Consider the following 22531-nt stretch of genomic DNA (forward strand, 5'->3'; position numbering starts at 1 on the left):
AATTCAAGGAAAGTAACAACCTTTAAAGGGAGATGATTTCTATACCTGCGAAATGATGAATATAATGTTTATTTCAATGTGGCGCAGTAGGGGGCATTGTGTTTCTGACAAACACATCTCTTGTTAGGTTTGTAAAGCAGTATTTGTTTTTGTTCAAATTCAGGTCTGTTACCATAGTTGAAAAATTATATATTGTTTTCCAAATGGGATCTTAACATTCCCAATAGAAGGTTTCAATATAAAATTGATTTAATGTTTAACACTGTCAGTGTTTCTATTTCAGTGAGAGCAGGATGTTTGTCACAGAGCGTTGGTTCATCTTGAAGACGTGCGGCACCACTACACTGCTGAACGCCATCCAGCCCCTGCTGAAACTAGTCAAGGAAAAGTGTGGCTTTGACACTGCTGCTGTAAGACATTTCAGTACAGTCAAAATGCACTGAAGTTTGTTCCAATCATGTCATGCGTAATTCTTACACAGTTGTAAGAATAAATTTAAGAATAAAATTGCACACCTTGTGGGTTCATGAGGACATAAAAACAAAGTTTTTTCATTTATGCATGACAATGCAAGAAGTTGTAAATATTGAATGTTTGTCGGACTTAATTTGATATGTTACAAGTTTTTCTTCATTTTTTCTTTATTCTTGCACACTATGACAGTGTTTAATGGTTCAGACATTTTTGCAAAAAACTATGAAACAATCTTAAGGCTGGAATGAGAGTAGTCTGTTGTTTCGAATTCTGACATGGATGTCCCAGTATGGAACAGTTGCCAAATCATTTTACAAAAATCTATTTGCAATAAATAAGGTTACCAGTTTAGCTTATTGTTGCCTTTTTTGTTCCACTAATAATAAAATATCTTCTGAAAAAATAAGGTTAATTATATTTTAGTGATATATTTAAGACACATTTTGGGAAAATGCTTGAAGTGTAATCCCAAAAAGCCTGTGCACAGGCTAATAATGGACAACATACATACTGAATAACTCTTTAGGAGAGACCTCCTTCAAACAAAATATTCATTAAAATCGGAAAGTGTTGTCCCTGATTAGCCTCTGCAGACTACACAGGCTAAACTGGAACAACACCTTGACACACTTGCATTATGCCCAGTTTCCAAAGAACGAGGCTCATTTTGTTGAAAATTGAAATATTTCAGGACATTTTCTACTCAAGGAAGAATTTCCTGCAGCCTGATAAGCAGCCATACATTCACAGGGCCTTTGAGAAGGAGGCGGATATCCTGGACACTATGTTCAAGAGTAGGTCCTTTGACACCATGTTCAAAATAAGTCGCTGGACATCATGTTCAAAAGTAGGCCCCTGGACACCATGTTCAAAATGAGTCCCTTAACATCATGTTCAAAAGTAGGTCCCTGGACACCATGTTGAAAAAATCCTGGACACCATGTTCAAAATTAGGTCCCGGGACACCATGTTAATAAAGGCCCTGAACACCATGTTTAAGAGTAGGTCCCTTTACACCATGTTAAAAAAGACCCTGAACACCATGTTTAAAGAAGGTCCTTGGACACCATATTGCAAAATAGGTCCCTTTACACCATGTTCAAAAGAAGTACCAGGGCCCCATGTTCAAAAGTAGTTTTTGGACACCTTGTTATAAAGTAGGTCCCTGGACACCAAGAGAAAAAGTAGGTCCCTGGACACCATGTTCAAAAGTAGTTAATGGGCAACATGTTAAAAAGTAGGTCCCTGGACACCAAGTTAAAAAGTAGGTCCCTGGACACCATGTTCAAAAGTAGTTCTTGGGCACCATGTTCTAAAGAAGTTCTTGGACACCATGTTAAAAAGTAGGTCCCTGGACACCAAGTTAAAAAGTAGGTTCCTGGACACCATGATCAAAAGTAGTTCACTGACACCATGTTCAAAAGTAGGACATTATGTTCAAAAGTAGTTCTTGGACACCGTGTTCAAAAGTAGATGCATGGACACCAAGTTACAAAGTAGTTTCCTGGACACCATGTTCAAAAGTAGGGCTCTGGACACCATGTTTAAAAGTAGGTCCCTAGACACCATGTTCAATAGAAGGAAATCGTGGACACCATTTTCAAAGGTAGGTCCCTGGACGCCATGTTTAAAGGAAGGTGTCTTTACACCATGTTCAAAAGTAGTTCCCTGACACCATTTTATAAAACGTAGGTCCCTGGACACCATGTTCAAGAGAAGGTCGCTAGACATCATTTTCAAAAGAAAGTCCCTTGACACCATGTTCAAAAATAGGTCAGCTGTCTTCCCATGTTCAAAAGTAGGTCAGCTGTTTAACGATGTTCAAAAGTAGGCTAGCTTTCTTAATATCATGTTCAAAAATAGGCCAGCTGTCTTTGTAGCATGATCAAAAGTAGGGCATCTGTCTTTGTACCATGTTTAAAAATGGGCCATTTGTCTTTGTATCATGTTCTGAAGTAGGCCAGCTGTCTTTGTACCATTTTCAAAAGTAGGTCAGCTGTCTTACCATGTTAAAGCCGGACATCATTTTTAAAAGTAGGTCTGTGCCTGTATTCACCTAACAATTCTTAGACTTAAGTTTAAGAATAAAGAAAATTCTTTTGGAATATTCAAGAATTGCTTTAATTTTGAGTCAAACTTTGCATTAAACACCTCTGTATACACCATTCTTCATGAAGAACATTCTGTTAAGGACATTATCACCAGTGGTAGCCTATATGTATACAAACAGTGAACATATTTGTCATATTTCTGAGTATATTCAATTTCTTCATTATCACGTCTAAGAATGGGTTGGTGAGTACTGGCCTATTTGTCTTGATACTTGAGCCTATGTCATAATCCAGTAGGATCACTGCCGACCAATATCCCAAAAATTTGACATTTATGCACATGTTTAACTTAGGCAGACCACATCTGTGAGTAAGAAACTCGTAGGTATGTCACTAACAACTGTGGCTGAACTTTGTTAGCTACAAGTTGCTTGTTTTTCACATATGGCATCCAGATATCTCCAGTCTGACATATCCAAAGATAGACTGTTTAGAAGTGTTTTATTGAATAATTCAATATTTCATAGTCATGATATTAAAACGCAATTTTTGTACACATATAATGATTTCGTTTCAATAGATTATTGAATTTAATTTAACTCAGTGGTTTCAATACAACACAAGAGATGCTGAGATGTTAGCAATTTGTGACCAATTAAGCTCATAACTATGTTCATCTTTAGTTATCTTCATCTTTCAACACTTGTAGTCAAACATATAATTATACATGTGAAAACTATTCTTGGATTGACAATCATTTCAACATGACTGATTGTTCTTGTTGAAACTTCAAACAACATATTTATTATCCTCCGCCATAGGCGGAGGGATATTGTTTTGGCATTGTCCGTCCATCAGTCCGTCTTTCCGTTCGTCCTTCCGTCCGTCTGTCCGGAGCCATATCTTGAAAGTGCTTTGTCGTATTTCATTGAAACTTGGTATGAGTATATATAGGAATAACAGGATGATGCAAATGGCATTGTACACCATCCGTTAATAACTGAGTTATGGCCCTTTTTATCTTGAAAAAATGCTTTTTTTGTGTGCAGTTTTATTTATCCATGCTGTCAACAATTCAATTCACATTATATCATTTCGAGGTATTAAAAGTCAATGGTTATTATGCTTTGTAACCACAGAGAAGCAAAATATTTGTTGTAAGTCTTCACATAATATTGCTTTTTAAAATGTACATTTACTTTGCATTGGCCTGTTCCTAAATACTGCACTAAATCATGTGTACATTTAGTAAAGAGTTGCATATTAAATACAGTTATTTAAGTGTTTTAGTAAGTTAAAAGGAAAGACTTTTGTAAAAAGATAGTTGTAAATATGATAGGTGAGTAAATGTGATTTCCCTATGTCCAGCGTTGGTCATGATGCTTTGTTCTGTGTGGGTCGTCAACTTTTAGCTCGTAACCACTACAGACCACATTATGACTCAATCTTGACTGGGTCAGAGTGTTTATCTGGACAAAATCTATGACAATTTAAAATCTGGTCCCTAAACTAGTTCACCTGGTCGAATCTTAGAAAAACCTTGTAACTACTCTTGAAGCCACATTTAGGACTTAATCTTGATGAAACTTGTTCAGAATGTTCATGTAGACAATATCAAGACCGAGTTCGAATCTGGGTCACATGCTTCCTAAAAACTAAGTCATAAGGTTAAGTCTTAGGACAGTTAAGTTAACACTGAAGAAGCCACATTTTAAAATTTGTCTTAACCCTTTATCACTTAGATACATATTTTGCCGCATTTGTAGTCCCTCAGAAAGTTTAATTTAATTAAAGACCTTTCTAACTAGATTCAATTTTAAAAGCTTCATAAATACTGATACGCAGCAAACAGCATAAAACCTGAACAGACTGTGAGTTACTCGCAGGCTGTTCTGGTTTTATACTGTTTGCACATAGTCATTTTCACTTCTGCTTCTGAGTGGGAAAGGGTTTATGAAGCTTGGTAAGAATGTGTATGAAGATTCCAAGGCCTTTCAGAATCTGGGTCACATATGTCCGACAACTAGATCACCTGTCAACCTTGTTATCACTCTATCACTTGATAACCTTTTTCAGAAATTGTATCGTGACATTTTCTACGCTGTGTTTGAATCTAGCCCTGTTGTCTTGATATGTTAAGAACATTGCAAATATTATAGGCTTGTTAATTAATGTAATTAATGTATATACGATATAATGACGTTTGTAAAGAATATGAAAATTTGTGAGCAAATCCCTAATACCTGCACATGTACCGATACCCGTGACTAAGTATGAAAACTCAACATCAACGTTCTAGTGACCCCGTTTGCTATATTTTTGTTTATAGATGGCGCCGCCTACACACTGGGGCGCATCAACCGTGACTGCTGGTATCTGAACACGCTCTATGAAGTGGGCGTCAGCCAGCCTGATCAGACAGTGGAAGTATCCTTGCAAAACGTGGTGTAGTGAAATATATACTTGTACATGGATTGCACTGTGGGAAAATGGGGCTTCATGCATGTGCCTGTGGAGTATGCAGAGGCTAATCAGGGGCAACTTTTCCGCTTTTCTGTGTTTTATATTGGAAGAAAGTTTCTTCTTAGTGAAAATTCAGTTTAGGCGGAAAGTGTTGACCCAGATAAGCCTTTGATGATTGTAGAGGCTAAGCTGAGATGACACTTTACGCATATTAATTAAACCCTGACATGTAAAAAAGAACTTATAATCACACCCCTCAAACATTTGAATCCTGAATTAATGTCAAGCATTGAAGATGCCAGCGTTATTTGCATTGTCATGGTAGTTGTTTGGACCCAACCAGGCAGATTTTGAACAATTATTTGTTGTAAATAAATATTCTGATGCTTACTTAAATAATCACAAATGTGGTAGGTGTTCTGGACCCAGATGGTTTAATAGTTAATGACTGGTCAAACATACTATAATAAGCACGGTTAATTTAAGTTTTCGAATGCAAATAGATTTAATTTTTTTTTACAGTCCAATATCGGCTCAAAGTGTCTCATAGTTTGAAAGATTTAAGCCCCTTGAGCTTAGTTTAAGGCAGTAAATAAAATAATGAAAATTGTACCATATTCTATGAAAACTGGGCTTAATGCCTGAGCATAAAGTGTCATCTCAGATTATTCTGTGCAGTTTTAAGATTGATACCTTCAGTTTGTATGGAAGTGTTTATTTAAAAACTGTCTGTTCTAAACAAAAGTCCATTCTAGGCACAAAGTCTGCACAGGCTAATCTGGGATGACACTTTACGTACATGTATTCAGAGCTCCAGATAACTTTTCAGAGTAATTGGGTAAATACCCACTACTTTTGAGTTCAATTGGGTATTTTCCAATTGGGTATTTTCCAATTGGGTACAAAAAAGTACCCACTACTTTAATTGACAATGGGGTATTTATTTTTGTATAAAATTGGGTGTTTTCATTTTCTTAAATTCTCAAATGCTTACCTGAATGAGCTAGTTCAAGTTTCACTCTCAATTGATTAGTTTCTGAGATCTTGTGTTATTATGTATATGAATCCATAAAATACATAGAGGATATTTGTTGGATTCGATGGAATATCGAATTTATTTCACGAGTGATCATAGAAAACAATATTTTCACGAGTGGCGAAGCCACGAGTGAAAATATATATTTTCTATGATCACGAGTGAAATAAAATCGATATTCCATCGAATCCAACAAATTTTATTTTTCTTTTATGCTTTTTTGACCGTTTATTTACATCGTAAATGAGTTTAACTGGATAATTTCGCTGGATTAATGACGTCATTTCGTCGAAAAAATGACGTCATTTCACAGCAAAACAGTGAAAAATATCGATATTTGTCACTGTTATTTTTCACTGTTTAAAACAGTGAAATACCAATTTTATTTCACTGATATTTCTCTATTAACCACCGGAATGCATAAAATAAAGTCTTGATTTTAAAAAAAAGTTCGACGATTTTTTCCAAAAGTTTTCTAACAATATAAGCACTGTCAGCGCTTGCCTCCGACACAATATCGTCAAAATTAATTTCACTTTATTTTCCGCGTCTGATTTTGTGTTGCTCGCGGTTTATTAACTTAAAATTGATTTTTTTTTGTGCCTGGGATACGTTATTTCCCTTTTTACGGCCTCGCGGTTTCGACATTTTTACAACAATAACACGTTGTTACATAGACGCTTTCTTCAGTACATACTATTGTGCTGAATAAAGTTCTTGGACGAATTGGAAAGAATCCGGGTATTTTGGACACGGGTATTTCCGGGACAGATTTACTCGTTACGCAAAGGAAAATACGATATGCGTAATCGGCAATTTTAATTGGGTTTTGGTACGCAGTGTTTTATTTTCCTATGGGTAATCGGCAATTTTACATTGGATATTTACGCAAATACGCACCTTATCTTTAGCTCTGTGTATTCAGCCATTTATTAAGCCCAGTTTCCCAGAACATGGCTCAATTCGTCTTCAAACATTAACCATGTTGAATTCGATGGGTTCTTGAGCAAGGCCCAATCAGTAGTAGCTCCTATTTATGTCATTGACTCCTTGCTAGCTGCTCATGTGGGGCCTGTGCCCCAACATCATGAATATCTTCACACGGGAAGTGAGCGCTGACGGGCCTGATGCCACCAGGGTGAGTGCAAGAGGACTGTATTGTTGTCATAACAACCAAGAATTGTAGGGGTGCCATGGCAATCACAAATATTGGTGCATTATTATAGAGCTGTGTGTGTCATGTTGGCAGGAATAAGCCATAACTTATTGACAAATGCTTCAACAATTTTGTATATTCTATAAACGAACTGGCTGTAGTGCATTATAACCAGTAAATGTGTGATATTTTGGCATTAATATTCTAATATTAAAAAGGTGGTGATCTTTAATGCCTCGGTCACACTGTCACAAATCAGAGCTAAGATGGAGCTACGATTCAATCGGCTACGAATGACTACGAAATTGGCAAAATTCGTAGGCCGCTACGATTTCAGTACGGAGCACAACAAATCTACCATCAAAATGTTGGAAAACGAACAAGGAAATGTACGGACTGCTACTGATCGACGCGATTTAGAATGGAGCGCCACGAATCGGTACAATCAAACTACGAATCCGCTATGGTCTGGTACGATTAAGTACGCTGCTACTCGAATCAGTACGATCTAACCATGGATCCGCTACGGTCTTGTACGGGTAAGTACGAACTAGAACGGTCCGCTACGAAGCAGTGGAAATTGCGACGGACTGGTACGGACAGGACGGAAAGAACTACGATTGAACATTGGACCCCCAGCATCTTGTATTGTCATACACAGATTTCCTCCCAAAAAGAGAACATGCAAGCGGCAGCAACAGCGCGTAACAGAAATAATGGAATCAGCAGTGTCTGGAGAAGAGTCTACCTCCTCCATCCTAAACCAAGATCGAGGTCGTCTTAAAAGCCAGTCTCTTATCCACCACCTCCTTTTTCTTCTCTGACCTAATAAAGTATGTAATGATTGATGTACAAATATAGATTATGCAAAGGAAAGTATGATGAATTTTGTATTTTATTATGTCGGCTATTAATTAAACAATTATTAAATCACGTAAAAGTAAGAGCAAGATTCATAAGGCATATGAGGCAGACACTTACCTGCAAATAAAAAAAATGTATTACTAGTATGATCAAATTCTAATATTTTCAAAATACGTAACCTTTAGCACAACGTTATACTGTTTATACGATATTGAATCATTATTACATCTGTGGATATTGTCAAGCAGCTCGACTACGGCCTCTGCATTTTGTGCAATATCCAAGTGTAACACATTTACCGCAAACGCAATTTGCTAGCGGTTCATGATTGTGAACTCAACAAATGCAAGCACGGTTGCTTTGTAATTTCAATGATACATTTCAGTAGAAATTTATTGTAGTGCACTGTACATGTCCGTACTGTTTCGTGCTGAAATGTAGTACATCGTACACGATCGTTCAAATTCCTGCCTATCCGTAGTACAACCTACTAGCTTTCCGTAGTATATCCGTGGAATAATCGTAGCTAATACGTAGCATAACTGTACCGCTCAGTAGTTCTTCGTATCAATCCGTAGAAGTCCTTGAAAATCTTTGGGCTTAAGAAAAAGTACGGACGACTACGGTGTCGTTACGAACTAGTACGGTTTAGTACGGACTGCTACGGATATGCTACGGTCGATAAATTCGTAGCAATTTTTTGAACATGTTCAAAATTTGTCAAGAGTCGCTTCGGACATCCAAAAACTTCTACGACTGATCACGGATCAAGTACGAAGAGCCACGGTCCAGTAAGGATAGCTACGAACTGTGCCGAAAAGTATTCGTAGCTCGTTCGTAGCTCTGATTCGTGACAGTGTGACCAAGGCATAAAGTTTATCTTAAATTTTGCTCTGGCATTAATATTGGTCTGAACTGATGACATATTATAATAATGGCTACTTTAAAAACTTGCTATGATGCATGTTGAAAACATTGGAACAAATTAACAGTTTTGCCCTGCTTGTCTATGGGCATTTTACATGCCTGCAAATGTTAACATTTACCATAATTCACAACAAAATAAATGTTTGAGGAACTGTCTATCATGATTTTCAGAAATTGTTGAATTAAGAAGTATTAAATTAAAGAAATTGAAAGTCAACACAAGTTTTTCACACCCAATACTTCAAAACTTAAATATGAAAATAATTAATAAATTCCAGAAATCTGGCATCGACAAGATCCTCCCCGATGCAAAGATTGACGAGTTCCTGTTTGAGCCATGTGGTTACTCCATAAACGGACTGCTGCCCCACGGTCAGTACTTCACCATTCATGTGACCCCGGAACCCAACTGCTCCTACGTGAGCTTTGAGAGCAATGTGCCCAAGGTAGATCAAGCCCAAATGCTCCTACGTGAGCTTTGAGAGCAATTGCCCAAGGTAGGTCAAGCCCAACAGATTTATTTATATATACTTCCCACAGAAGCTGTATAATAAGCATATGTATATAAGTTGTGTTGGTAATGAATTGAAGAGCGCTGTTACAACGTGAATTGTAATAACGATCTGCATTGTAATAAAATGTATAACATTATTACGATTGCGTGACAACCTGAGTTGTAATAACGCCCGAAAGTGTAATTAACCTATGACTTGGTTTAACATTGCATCTGATCGCATTTTCAAACACAGATTATTTCAAAATATAATTCATACATGTATATAAAATTTATATTAATAGGGCAATATGACCTATGCATGACTAAACAGCTGTTCTCATGCAACCTAAATTGTAATAAAGTTATTACATTATTGCAATTGCTTGACAACCTGAATTGTAATAACGTCCGAAAGTATAATAAACTTATTTCTTGGTTTAAAATTGCATCTGATCGCATTTTCAAACACAGATTATTGCAAAATATAATGCATACATGTATATAAAATTTTAATTTATAGGGCAATATGACCTATGAATGCCATAAAAGGAGTTCTTATACAAACTCAGTTGTAATAAAGTTATTACATTATTACAATTGCTTGACAACCTGAATTGCAATGACGACCTGAATTGTAATAAACTTTATTACATAATTACAATTGCTTAACAACCTGAATTGTAATAACGCCCGAAAGTGTAATAAACTTATAACTTGGTTTAACATTGCATCTGATCGCATTTTCAAACACAGATTATTGAAAAATATAACGCATACATGTATATAAAATGTAATACGACCTATGAATGACAAAAAAGGTGTTCTCATACAAACTCAATTGTAATAAAGTTATTACATTATTACTATCACTTGTCGCCCTGAATTTTGATAACACCCGCAAGTGTAATAAACTCATTTGTAAGTTTAAAATTTTATCTGAACGTTTTTTTCGAATACAAATGATTGCATAATATAATGCATACGTGTATATAAAAATACATCTTAAAGGGAGATTATACGATTGTGATATGTTTTAAATTGTAATATATTGATAAAAATGTGTTACACTAACACAAAATAGGCAAGAAAAATTACACGTTGAAGACGAATTGCATAAAATGTAGCAAAGACATATTTTCGCCCCGAGTCGGGGCTTGTGACGAATATTTTTCGTACATATTTTCCTACAATAACCGAAGCATTCGTCGTTGTATTATCCCAACGCTTTTCGGAAAAAAGTGGGGATTATGTGGTTATCTCCGCCGTCCATCCGTACGTCCGTCCGTCCGTCCTGGCAACTATATCCTCTTACACTATTAGCACTAAGACCTTGAAACTTACAAACATGGTAGCTATGAGCATATGTGCGACGGTGACGGCGACGGAATTTTGATCTGACACCTGGGTCAAAAGTTATGGGGGTTGGGGTGGGGCCGGGTCAGAGATTTTCCTTCGACCGCGATTCGAAAAAGGCTCATAACTACTGTGTCCCTTCAGATATTGCTTTCATATTTGGTATGCATGTGTATCCAGACAACCCATTTACATGCGCATACAATTTTTTACCACTGTGACCTTGACCTTGAACTTAAGGTCGGCGTTCAGGTTTCGAATTCTGCGACCGCGATTCGAAAAAAGGCTTATAACTACCTTGTCCCTTCCGATATTGCTTTCATAATTGGTATGCATGTGTATCTTGACTACACCTTTCTATGTGCATAAAATTAATGACCCATGTTACCTTGACATTTAACTTGAGGTCAGCGTTCGGGTTTCAAAATTTGCGACCGCGATTTGAAAAAGGCGTATACCTACTGTGTCCCTTCAGATATTGCTTTCATATTCGGAACGCATGTGTAAGACATTTCCATGCGCATAAAATATTTTACCCTGTGACCTTGATCTTAAAGCGAGATTTTACGATTTTTATATGTGTTGAATTGTAATATATTGATACAAATATGTTTTAATAACACACACTATGCAAGAAAAATGATACATTTAAGACGAATTTCATAAAATGCAGCAAATACAAATTAGCGCCCCGAGCCGATTGTGACGAAGATAATTCGTACATATTTTCCTACAATAACCGATGCATTCGTCTTTTTAGTAAGTGTTCGTGTGTCGTATGAATCGATATAGCTGCAGGAATTTCAAATGAACCGTTAAACTCAATTTAGATTCACATCGTACATGCTTGATATACATGCTGGCGAATTCGACTGTACAGACGTTTTCGATTTCAGAATTAAATATCTGGCTTATTTAGCATTTTTCGACACATGTTCTTCTTAACTTTTATTTTAGTTCATATTGAAATATATGTATAATAAGTTTTTTTACACATTTTATATTAATTAATAAATATTTGACAAGATCGTATATACCCGCTTTAAACTGAGGGTCCGCATTTAGATTTTGAATTCTATTATTAGTATGTGGTTATCTCGGCCGTTTGTTCGTCCGTCCGTCCTGGCAACTTTCTCCTCCTACAGTAAAAGCACTAGAGCCTTAAAACTGACACACATGGTAGCTTAAAGCACATGTGCGACAGTGCACTATTTGGAATTTCGATCGGACCCCTGGGTCAAAAGTTATGGGGGTTGGGGTGGGACCGGGTCAGAGATTTGCACACATTTTGTTAGGTTATTTTACATAAACTTTTTCATTTCTACACCGATTTACTTCAAATTGATACTGAACATCTCTTATGAAAAAACGGTCAAGATCAACTATGCATGGCCCCATTACCAACACTGGGGCGCCCCTGGGTCAAACATGCGGCGTGGGGATATGAGTCGTTAGGATCGGAGTTAGTGTTCGTGTGTCGTATGAATAGATATCGTTGCAGGAAATTATAATGATCCGTAAAACTAAATTTAGATTCACAACGTACATGCATGATATACATGCTGGCGAATTCGACTGTACATACATTTTCGATTTCAGAATTAAATATCTGGCTTATTCCGCATTTTTGCGTCACATGTTATTTTTACTTTTACTTTAATTTATATTGAAATATATGTATAATAAGTTGTTTACACATTTTATATAAATGCATAATTTTTTGACAAAATCGTATAATCTCCCTTTACTAATAAAGTATTTGACCTATTAATGACAAAAGTTGTTTTATAAAACCTGAGTTGTGACAATGAAATGTAATATGGTCACGAAATGTCATGATATTTTTCTTGGTATGAAATTGTATATCATCAAATTCTGCTAATAAATTCCTGGGGAACATAATGGATAACTTTAAATGAAAAAGTTTTCTACGACTGATAAATGACGAACACAGATTTTGTGATACAATATCTATACATTATAAATATATATATATATATTTATATAACTTAAATAGATTGACCGATGAAATATTATCCGACATGCCGTGATTTTACCTGCATTGTAATACATTTCATTACTTTATTACTATCGCATGTCGCCCTGAATTGTTATACCGCCTGACAGTGTAGACAGTGTAATCAACTTATTTCCTCGTTTAAATCGTATCTTATCGAATTTTTTACACAAATTCTTGCGATCTGAAATGTAATAGTCTTTCTTTAATTATTAAAATCGCGTGTCGCCCTTTAAGTGCCCTGGGGGCCGTTTCATCAATCATCGTACGATAAATTTAAAATATTGATACAAATTTCAAAGAAACGTTATTTTTTTAGACAGAAGCATATTATTACTTATTTTCAGCCAAATAATTTATTTCATCATTGTCTTACCCATGGCTTATATCTTTCGGAGCTATTTATCAACAGCTTAATTTTTTTTTTAAATTTAAGTCGTAAATTAAGTCGTACGATGATTTATGAAATTGAACATTATCGAATTCTAAACAAATACCTTTGCGAAGTACAATGTAAAAATATATATAAATAAGATAATGTGACCGATACAAAATTAATACACATGATGTTTAACAACCTGGTTTGTATGAACGTATTTAATTATTACATTCACTCCCCCCTCCCACCCCCTAAAGTGTAATAACGCCCTGAAATGTAATAAACTTGTTTGTTGATTTCAATTGTATATCAAATAAAATGTATATTTGAAAAATAAGGTAGTAAGATCGCTGACAAACTAAGGTTATGTGATACATCTGAATGGTAAAACATGCACTTAATGGCAATATTGCAATTCCATTGTCGCTCTGAAGTGTGATCACGTCATGAAAAGAAATAAACTTGTTGGGTTTGGAATTGTAAATCATCGATTTTCTTAACTAAAATTCTTGCGAAATGAAACGCCCTGAAATTTTATAAATGTTACATTGCTTTAACTCGCATATAACCTTAAAGTATTGTGAAATTTAAATGTATTGTCACTCTTATTTGATAATCATTGATAATTGAAATTATTTACTATATGAAGTTTGACTCATTAATACACATTTATGATAGTGTGATTTCAGATCTTATCGTTCTTGTCCTGCCCGATCGCTTGTACTTGATTGGCAAAATTGGTGGCACAGTGTGAACCTTACTCTGGTACCGTCCCGACGCCCAAACCGAGGATGCCTCGTTTTTCTTATAGACTATTTTATACTTTGTAAACGAAAATATACGATATAAATATAAAATATATATTGTCTTAATAATGTATGTCTTTACCATGTATAATTTATGTCTTTTAAAGTAGCGAACATTGAAATCGGCGATCGCCCATCGACATTAAACTTAATTGTACTATGAATATCGATGGCCAAGCTCGCTCATCGACATTCAGATGATGCAATGTCTTTGAAAAACGAAAGGCGAGCTCGCTCTTCGACATTCGTGTCTTTTAAAGAAAGGAACGTCGAGATGGCGATTGCCTATCAACATTCAACTAGTACTACGAATATCGATGACCCTTCTCGCCCATGGACATTCAGATTATGTAATGACTAAGAAAAATGGCTTTGCTCATCGTTTTTTAAAGTCATTATATACTACTCAAAATGTGCTAAGGATCACTTTTTATTTTCACATTATCTTCAATTTACTTTAATTTAAACTGTTATTTTGAAGGTTTTGATAATAGAATGTGTGTTTTTGATTTTATTTTTAGGCATTGATTTATCATTGATGCGTGACGCTGGCTGAATCTAGCTATGGGTGAACTTCAAATTACACATACTATAAAAAGGGTGTACGGTACAAATGCCAGAGGTAAAAAAGCCATAGGTAAAAATGCCAGAGGTAAAAATGACAGAGGTAAAGTGGTCACGACACTTTCCTTTTTCATGACATTTTTCTTTTAAATGAAGTCTCTTCTAAGCAAAAATCCAATTTAGGCGGTAAGTGTCGTCCCTTATTAGCCTATGCGGACTGCACAGGCGAATCTAGGACGACACTTAATGCACATGCATTATGCCCAGTTTTCTCAGAACGCGACTCATGTTATAACTTTATTACAATTGAGTTTGTATGAGATCACCTTTTGTGTCATTCATAGGTCGTATTACCTTATGCAGATACATTTTTATATACATGTATGAACTATATTGTGCAATAATAGAGTTTCAAAGTTTATTGTCTAATCCATGACATGTACAAAAAATACATAAAATAACACAATTTACAAACATGCATGGCCAATCTTATAGATTTGTAATAGACATTTTAAGTGTGTAATATTACGATTAAAACTATTGCCTTTTTTACAAGTACATGTTTCATTGACATACATCATAAAAACCAGATTGACCCTGTTAACCTTTTGTTAAACAACTGAAATGAAATATTGAAGTTGATAAAACACTGGTGATTGTAAAACAGGGCACTAATGCGCAACGTGAAAAATGATGTAAAAGAGTGTATTTGATAATGCGATAAGATGCAATTTTAAACCAAGAAATAAGTTTATTACACTTTCGGGCGTTATTACAAAACAGGTTGTCAAGCAATTGTAATAATGTAATAACTTTATTACAATTTAGTTTGTATGTGAACACCTTTTTTGTCATCCATAGGTCATATTTCCCTATTAAGTGTTTGGAAATGCGATCAGATGCAATGTTAAACCAAGAAATGAGTTTATTACACGTTTGGGTGCTATCAAAATTCAGGGCGACAAGCGATTGTAATAATGTAAGAACTTTATTACAATTGAGTTTGTATGAAAACACCTTTTTTGGCATTCATATGTCGTATTATCTTATTAAGATACACTTTTATATACATGTATTCATAATATTTTGCAATAATCTGTGTTTGAAAATGCGATCAGATGCAATGTTAACCAAGAAATAAATGTAAAACACTTTCGGGTGTTATTACAATTCAGATTGTCAAGCAAGTGTAATAATGTAATATTTTTATTGCAATTGAGGTTGTATGAGAACACCTTTTTTGTCTTGTATAGGTCATATTGCCATGTTAATATAAATTTTAGATACATGTATGCACTATATTTAAGAAATAATCCACGGGTAACCGTTGGTTTTTGCGGTAATAACCAACGGTATGGAGTTCCGATGCGTAGGAATTAAACCACGAGGGCGTAGCCCGAGTGGTTTGATAACAAGCATCGGAACGACATACCGTTGGTTATTACCGCAATAATCAACGGTTACCCGTGGATTATTTCGATTCTAACACGATTTCATTAATAAGTTATCCGCGATTTAAAGGTTATTAATGAGAATTATATTAACCGAACTTCCTCCACTTTTCCGCGAAAACGTGACGTCACCACAACAATTACAATCAAATGACGTCGTCTTCATTAATAAAATGTGCGCGGAAAATCAAAGTGACGTCATTTTAAACAACCGTTGGTATATCGGGGTAATAACCAACAGTAGCTTTTCTTCTTTGTATATAGAAAACAAGTCACGTGTCGTGGTAGAATTTGCAATAATCTGTGTTTGAAAATGCGATCAAATGCAATTTTAAACCAAGTTATAAGTTTATTACACTTTCGCGTGTTATTACAATTCAAGTTGTCACGCAATTGTAATAATGTAAAAACTTTATTACAATTGAGGTTGTATGAGACCACCTTTTTTGTCATTCATAGGTCATATTGCCGTATAAATATAAATTGTATATACACGTATGCATTATATTTTTCAATAATTTGTGTTTGAAAATGCAATCAGATGCAATTTTAAACCAAGTAATAAATTAATTACACTTTCGGGCGTTATTACAATTCAGGTTGTCACGCAATTGTAATAATGCAATAACGTTTATTACAATTCAGGTCGTTAATACAATTCAGGTTGTAACAGAGCGCAACTAGAACTACGAAGCAGTAATAACGAGTAATATATATGGCGTGTTCCCGTGTCGTGTTATTGTTTATTTACTCAGATTGAATACATTATAAACGGCTTACTGTCTTTTTGATGAAATTATGTGATTGCAAATCTTCCATACGACAATGTCATCATATGCTAATTTAGTATTGGGGATGAAATTGTAATAGATTTATATGATGTAATAAACAATATGCTGATTATATAAGGAACTTCAGAAATTGTTTTCCAACGATTCAATTAAGGTTGTTAAATTGCATGAGTAAGCACTGTGAAACTCGTGTACAATACAACTGATGACCGTTAATTTATACCGAACTGTTGCTACGCATTTCCGAGAGGATGGGAAATTAGATATCTGAGCTGAGAAATAGGTTTAGTTGGCATCTGACCACTTGTGGCGTTTAGACGCATGTTCAAGTTATATTTCAATTACGAACTAAAAATGTGATTCGAGTGTAAAACAAGTTGTTGTTTTTATATTTCAAATAGTTTACAAGTACTAATTGGAAAATATTTATTAAGCCCGTGTCAGAGGTACATAGTTAACTTATGTATACGTGCCAATATTTGGACTTAACAACATGAAATTAATGCATTTTTAAATGACTTCCACCTTAAATGTTCATATTTAAATACAATGAGTGATGCAATATGCAGCTAGAACTTAGGTTTTAATTACAAAATATGTTGTCGCAATATGAATTCCATGCTTACAGATTATTTACTGTGATTTTATAGTCCGAGTAAATACGTCAAATTAATCACTGAACATTGTTCTCTTTCCGCACTCCAGAATATGGCTACATCTCCAAAGTACGTGCAGATGCAAGTGGTGCTCTTTCTCCTGTGTGCCATCCTCATAAGGGCCCAACCTTTGGATTACTTTATCAAAAGTGTTCATCGGTACGATTCCCCTAAGTGTTAATCGAGACAAGAATGTGGGCTGGAACGTACCTTCCCGGACAAAAATTGCCATTGTGATGCAATGTGTCAAGTGATGGGGGATTGTTGCAAACAGATTAACCATAATTTTTCTGCTGAAAATATTGCTCTATTCCACGACCTGAACGGTTTTCATGTGAACGGATTGGTGGGATGATTGAATTCGCAAACACATATGGGGTTTTATAAGTCACAAAATGTCCAGATATATGGGCCGACCAGGAAATAAGAAAATTATGTGAAGAAACCAACCATTTTACAGATGATTTGAATTGTAAAATTCCTGTCAGTGACCGAACAGAATTTCAAGTGATGTACAGGAATATGTACTGCGCATTTTGCAACGAGGAATACAACTTTTTGTATTGGAAAGCCCAATATGAATGCAAAGAACCTTTAGATGTTCGAGCTATACCTGGTAATCCGCTCTGTCGTTTGTCATTTTCGCAACCGGAGCAAAACGTCAAATACCGTCTGTGCCTTATGACTCAACCACTATCGAGATGTCCAGAGGGATCAAATAGTTCTCTGGTTGAAATGTGTGCACAAAACCCCTATTATGTCGTCTATAATGATGCAAGGGCCACACAGACATATCGGAATGAGTATTGTGCACAATGTAACGGCATACAGGTAGATAACATTGACTGTGAAAAGCTTGAAGTTCAATCAGATAAAATTATAACTGTATACAGTTGGTTGATATAAATAACAATGAAATATCTGACACGACTCAAGTTTGTACTAATACATTAAAATGCGAGGATAATACTATATTCGACATAGTGTATGGAATGTGTTGAACGATAGTCTGTCCGCACGGAAGATTTCCAATGCAGGGACGATGCATTATCCGCTCTAAAAATGACAGCGATTCCTTAAATGCGGGGATTCATGAGATTACATCTGGAATTGACATGAACTGTACGTTAGTGCAACTAGACAAGAAAACATACATACATACACACGATTCACGATTGTTTATTATACCAATCGGAAGAACACTCAATCACACTGAATATTTACAGAATGGCTCAGAAGTGTTTATATGCTAACATCTGCTACCGGTCTGTTCAGTTGATTGTAGCGTGCCCGAAGTTAAAATGATTTCAGGAGAAATCGAGGGGTACATTTCTTTGATAGGAGTCATCATTTCGACAGCAGCGTTATTTCTGACATTTATTGTATATGTATCATGTCCCCAATTACTGAACACACCTGGACAGATCATGTTATGTCTCGTTCTTTCATTGCTATTTGCGCAGATAACTTTTATTATTGCATCGAAAATGAACCCTGTGCCATTTATGTGTACGGCCATTGCGGTGTTAATCCATTATTTCTTTTTAGCAGCATTCGGCTGGATGAATGTTATAGCTTTCGACCTCTGGAAGACATTTTCTAAAAGCTATGTTACATCCGGGTCTGTAGATAAAGCAGGCAAGCGGTTTTGTTTATATAGCATTTACGCTTGGGGTATACCCATGATTTTAATTGGAATCGCTTTGATTATTGATCAAGCTGATTTTGATATTAACTCGGATTTTAAACCAAGATACGGCAAAGGCGTATGCTGGTTTAATTCTCGAGTGAGTTTGATTGTGTTTTTTGCTGGGCCACTTGCAGTTTTCAAACTAGTTGATATTGTATCGTTTGTGTTCACAGCCATTCATATTTCACGTGCAACCAGACAGGGTGCCAGAGCAAGGACTAAGAAAAATGCATGTTCTCTACTGATTAATCTGAAACTGTCCATAGTGATGGGTCTCACATGGGTTTTCGCATTTCTGGCCAATATCAGCAACAATTCAGTAATGTGGTATCTCTTTATCTTGTTCAATACCCTGCAAGGCTTGTTTATTGCAATTAGTTTCCTGTGCACCACAAAGGTCAGAAGCTTTGTGCACGAGAAATTTGAGGTGATATCAAGTGCGTTGTCAAGTAAACGAGAATCTTCGGGAACTCAACTTACGTAGCTCGCAAAGTCGTCAGAATAGTAAACATACGTTATATGCGCCTTTTAGCAATAGTTTAGTTTGATTCTAATAAAATAGCGGGAAGTGAAGTATGATTATCGACTAAATTTTAATACTTCTTTTAGATTGATTCTAATTTAATAGCGGGTACTGCAATATGGTTATTGACTAAATATTGATGTACGCACTCAGTAACATATCCTCTGCCCGTTGTAAAAAGTTCTCCAAAGTATTTGACTCAATTGTGTCCTTTTTATTATTATATTGATATTTGGGATTTAGATCATAATATTTGATAAACACATATATGCATACAAACAATTCTTGACAGTCGAGCAAAAAGCTTGTCATGATGCAGGTTTTGGCGACATCGGTCCATTCTATTTAACTTAACTAGCACCTAGGCGTGCTATTAAATATTGGTTACGATGAGTTAAAACAGGCAGTACTCGGTACAAACGAGATTGTTATGAAATGGTTGTATAGACTGATAGTACTGAACAGACAAATTGGGCGATATGGTCAAGGGATCACTATTTTTTAATGTTTTTGGGTATATTTGTGCAAAAACAAAATGTTGCAGGCCCGTAGCCAGAGTTTTGAAAAGGGGGGTGCGAATTTTCCCATCAACGAATGTTACATAACATATTGTTATGTTCCCCTCCTAAAATCGGGTGTTTGAAGGTCCTTCCCACTAGAAACATCTTGAAAATGAAACGTAAAACACTGCATTCTGGTGTCTTTTTATCTGTATTTAGAGACATAAGTTATAGAGCATTTTTATATGAAATATTCCTTTCATTGACCATACTTAGTGACTAATCGACATGTATATGATATAACATATATGTATTTCCCATTACTGTTTTTCATTTTCCACCTTTTTCGTCTTTATTATCGACCAGTCATGGAGATACATTATATTATACGGCGTTTAACCCGACACTAGTATGCGCGCACATTCTTTGTTTACATATGCAACAATACATTTATAGAAAGTAAAATCCACAATAAGAACATTTTTTATCTGATTTAGGGGAAAGGGCCTTGCCTTTTTTTGAGGGAAGAAAATCGCGCGAAACGCCGGATTTTGGGGAAAAAATCGTGCAAAACGCCGGATTTTGGGGAAAATAAGGAAAGTCTTAAATAATCAATTTAACATATTTTGCTGTTTTTAAAACAAATTCAAGGCAGCAGATAATTTTAATTATGCAATATTTTTCTATTTTTCTATTTTCTTTACTGGATCAGGTTAACTTATATATTTAAAGGTTTAAAAAAAAATATTTTTTTTTTTGGGGGGGAGGGGTGAAATCTAGGGGAAAATTAATCAGCTGAGAGGAAAAAATCCGAGGGGAATAGGCCGTTTTTTCGGCGGGTCACAAAAAAGGAAAATTAACTAAAGAACAATGTAAAATATCATTATTTATTGGAATCTTGATAAAATTAGTGTATTTTACCATTCAAAAAGTGTACCATTCATAAGTCAAGCAAATTAAAAGGAAATATTGGACTTTTTTCAAAACAATTGTCTGCTTCTATGGATAGTACCAGAGGCCTAGCATTGCTCTAAACGTGTTAATAGTGTATTGTACAACAAACACTGTTTAACAAAACAGGGTCATCTTTAATTTGCATCAATACCAGGGTGCAGGATCACGTGACTTTGTTAATGGAAGTAAACACACCGGTAAGTGCTACTTTTTATAAATAACTTTGTAAAACAATTTTTCTTAAGACTTTCAACTAGTGCATTAAAGATAGATTTTTAAGCTGCGTATGTCAATGTGAAATACATCAGAATTACTTTATATTATAAGCATGTGTTCTTTTTCAAATTTTGTATTTATACTGCACAAATATCCTTCACGCAAATTGAATTTTTGTCACCGATTTCAGACGTATTCTCAAGGATCGGCACAAACAGCAAGAAAAGAGGTCTTTTATTCTCTAGATATTGTTGCAAATGTAGTACAATAACGTGCCATATTTGTAAAAATAAAGTTCTGAACGGTGTGTTTACATTCTGTCCAGCCCGTGTGAAAATACCTGAAAACCAAACTGATTCTGCACCCTGAATACTAAACAGAAACAAAATGGTATAACTGGTTACTTTTACTTTTGTCAACTATTATAAACAAAATAGTTATCTGTTTTCTAAACGAATTTCAGAAACATATACAACTTAAGGCTTCATAAAGACCCTATATCCGCAAACTACTGGCCCTTTGGTCTCAAAGTCCTTAACAGTGTATACCAGGACATTGAAAAAAGGACGTATTTGCCCATTATGCTCAAGAGCCGTCACAATTAATGAGCAATAAACATTAACGTCCACCTGATCAAATGTTATAACGGTTTATATTCATTATAACAGCATATATCTTCTCACATGTTGCTGTCAAAACTTCAACTTAAAGTTCACATTTTTTACTTGTCAAAAAACATTGGGTGCGAAAGCATCCAACAAACCCCACTGGCTACGGGTATGTGTTGACAACTCAAGCTATTACAGTATTGAAAGAAAATTAAGAAAATGCGTGTACTGTTAAACACTTGTGTCAAACACAATGATTTAAATACTCGTATTTCATTGAAACATCCAGCTGTAGTGAAAAATGTAGCTTATAATCTATAAGGTGCATTCAAAGAGAGATACGAATTATTAAATCTATTTTCGTGAATTTGTTACTTAGTTGTTTAGTTGACATTGATTCAAATACGCTGTAACTGTTCCCTGATAGTAGTTTCTATAATTCATAAATGTGATTATATTCTTCAAGATAAAATAAATAGTGTATATGATGACTCTGACTACTGCCCCGATAACACCTCATTTAGGGCCTCAGTGAACAGTTTACTTAATAGTCATG

General features: G+C 35.3%; 1 protein-coding gene across 1 annotated transcript; it reads left to right on the forward strand.

Moving 5' to 3' along the window:
- The first annotated feature begins 287 nt into the window (after nt 1-287).
- LOC127852409 (S-adenosylmethionine decarboxylase proenzyme-like) lies at nt 288-9453 on the forward strand. The gene is made up of 5 exons (XM_052386363.1): nt 288-410; nt 1166-1268; nt 4855-4952; nt 7082-7162; nt 9250-9453. The coding sequence occupies exons 1-5, from the start codon at nt 294-296 to the stop codon at nt 9451-9453; spliced, it is 603 nt and encodes a 200-aa protein (XP_052242323.1). The 5' UTR covers nt 288-293.
- Nucleotides 9454-22531: the final 13078 nt, after the last annotated feature.

The sequence above is a fragment of the Dreissena polymorpha genome, chromosome 12 (assembly GCF_020536995.1).
Source record: "Dreissena polymorpha isolate Duluth1 chromosome 12, UMN_Dpol_1.0, whole genome shotgun sequence".
NCBI lineage: Eukaryota > Metazoa > Mollusca > Bivalvia > Myida > Dreissenidae > Dreissena > Dreissena polymorpha.

Bases quoted from the DNA above. Each gene is read 5' to 3' on its own strand.
- LOC127852409 (XM_052386363.1), top strand. From the start codon at position 294: ATGTTTGTCACAGAGCGTTGGTTCATCTTGAAGACGTGCGGCACCACT. The intron at 1,269-4,854 runs GTAGGTCCTTTG...TTTTGTTTATAG, and splicing joins CCTGGACACTATGTTCAAGA to ATGGCGCCGCCTACACACTG. The intron at 7,163-9,249 runs GTGAGTGCAAGA...AATAAATTCCAG, and splicing joins ACGGGCCTGATGCCACCAGG to AAATCTGGCATCGACAAGAT.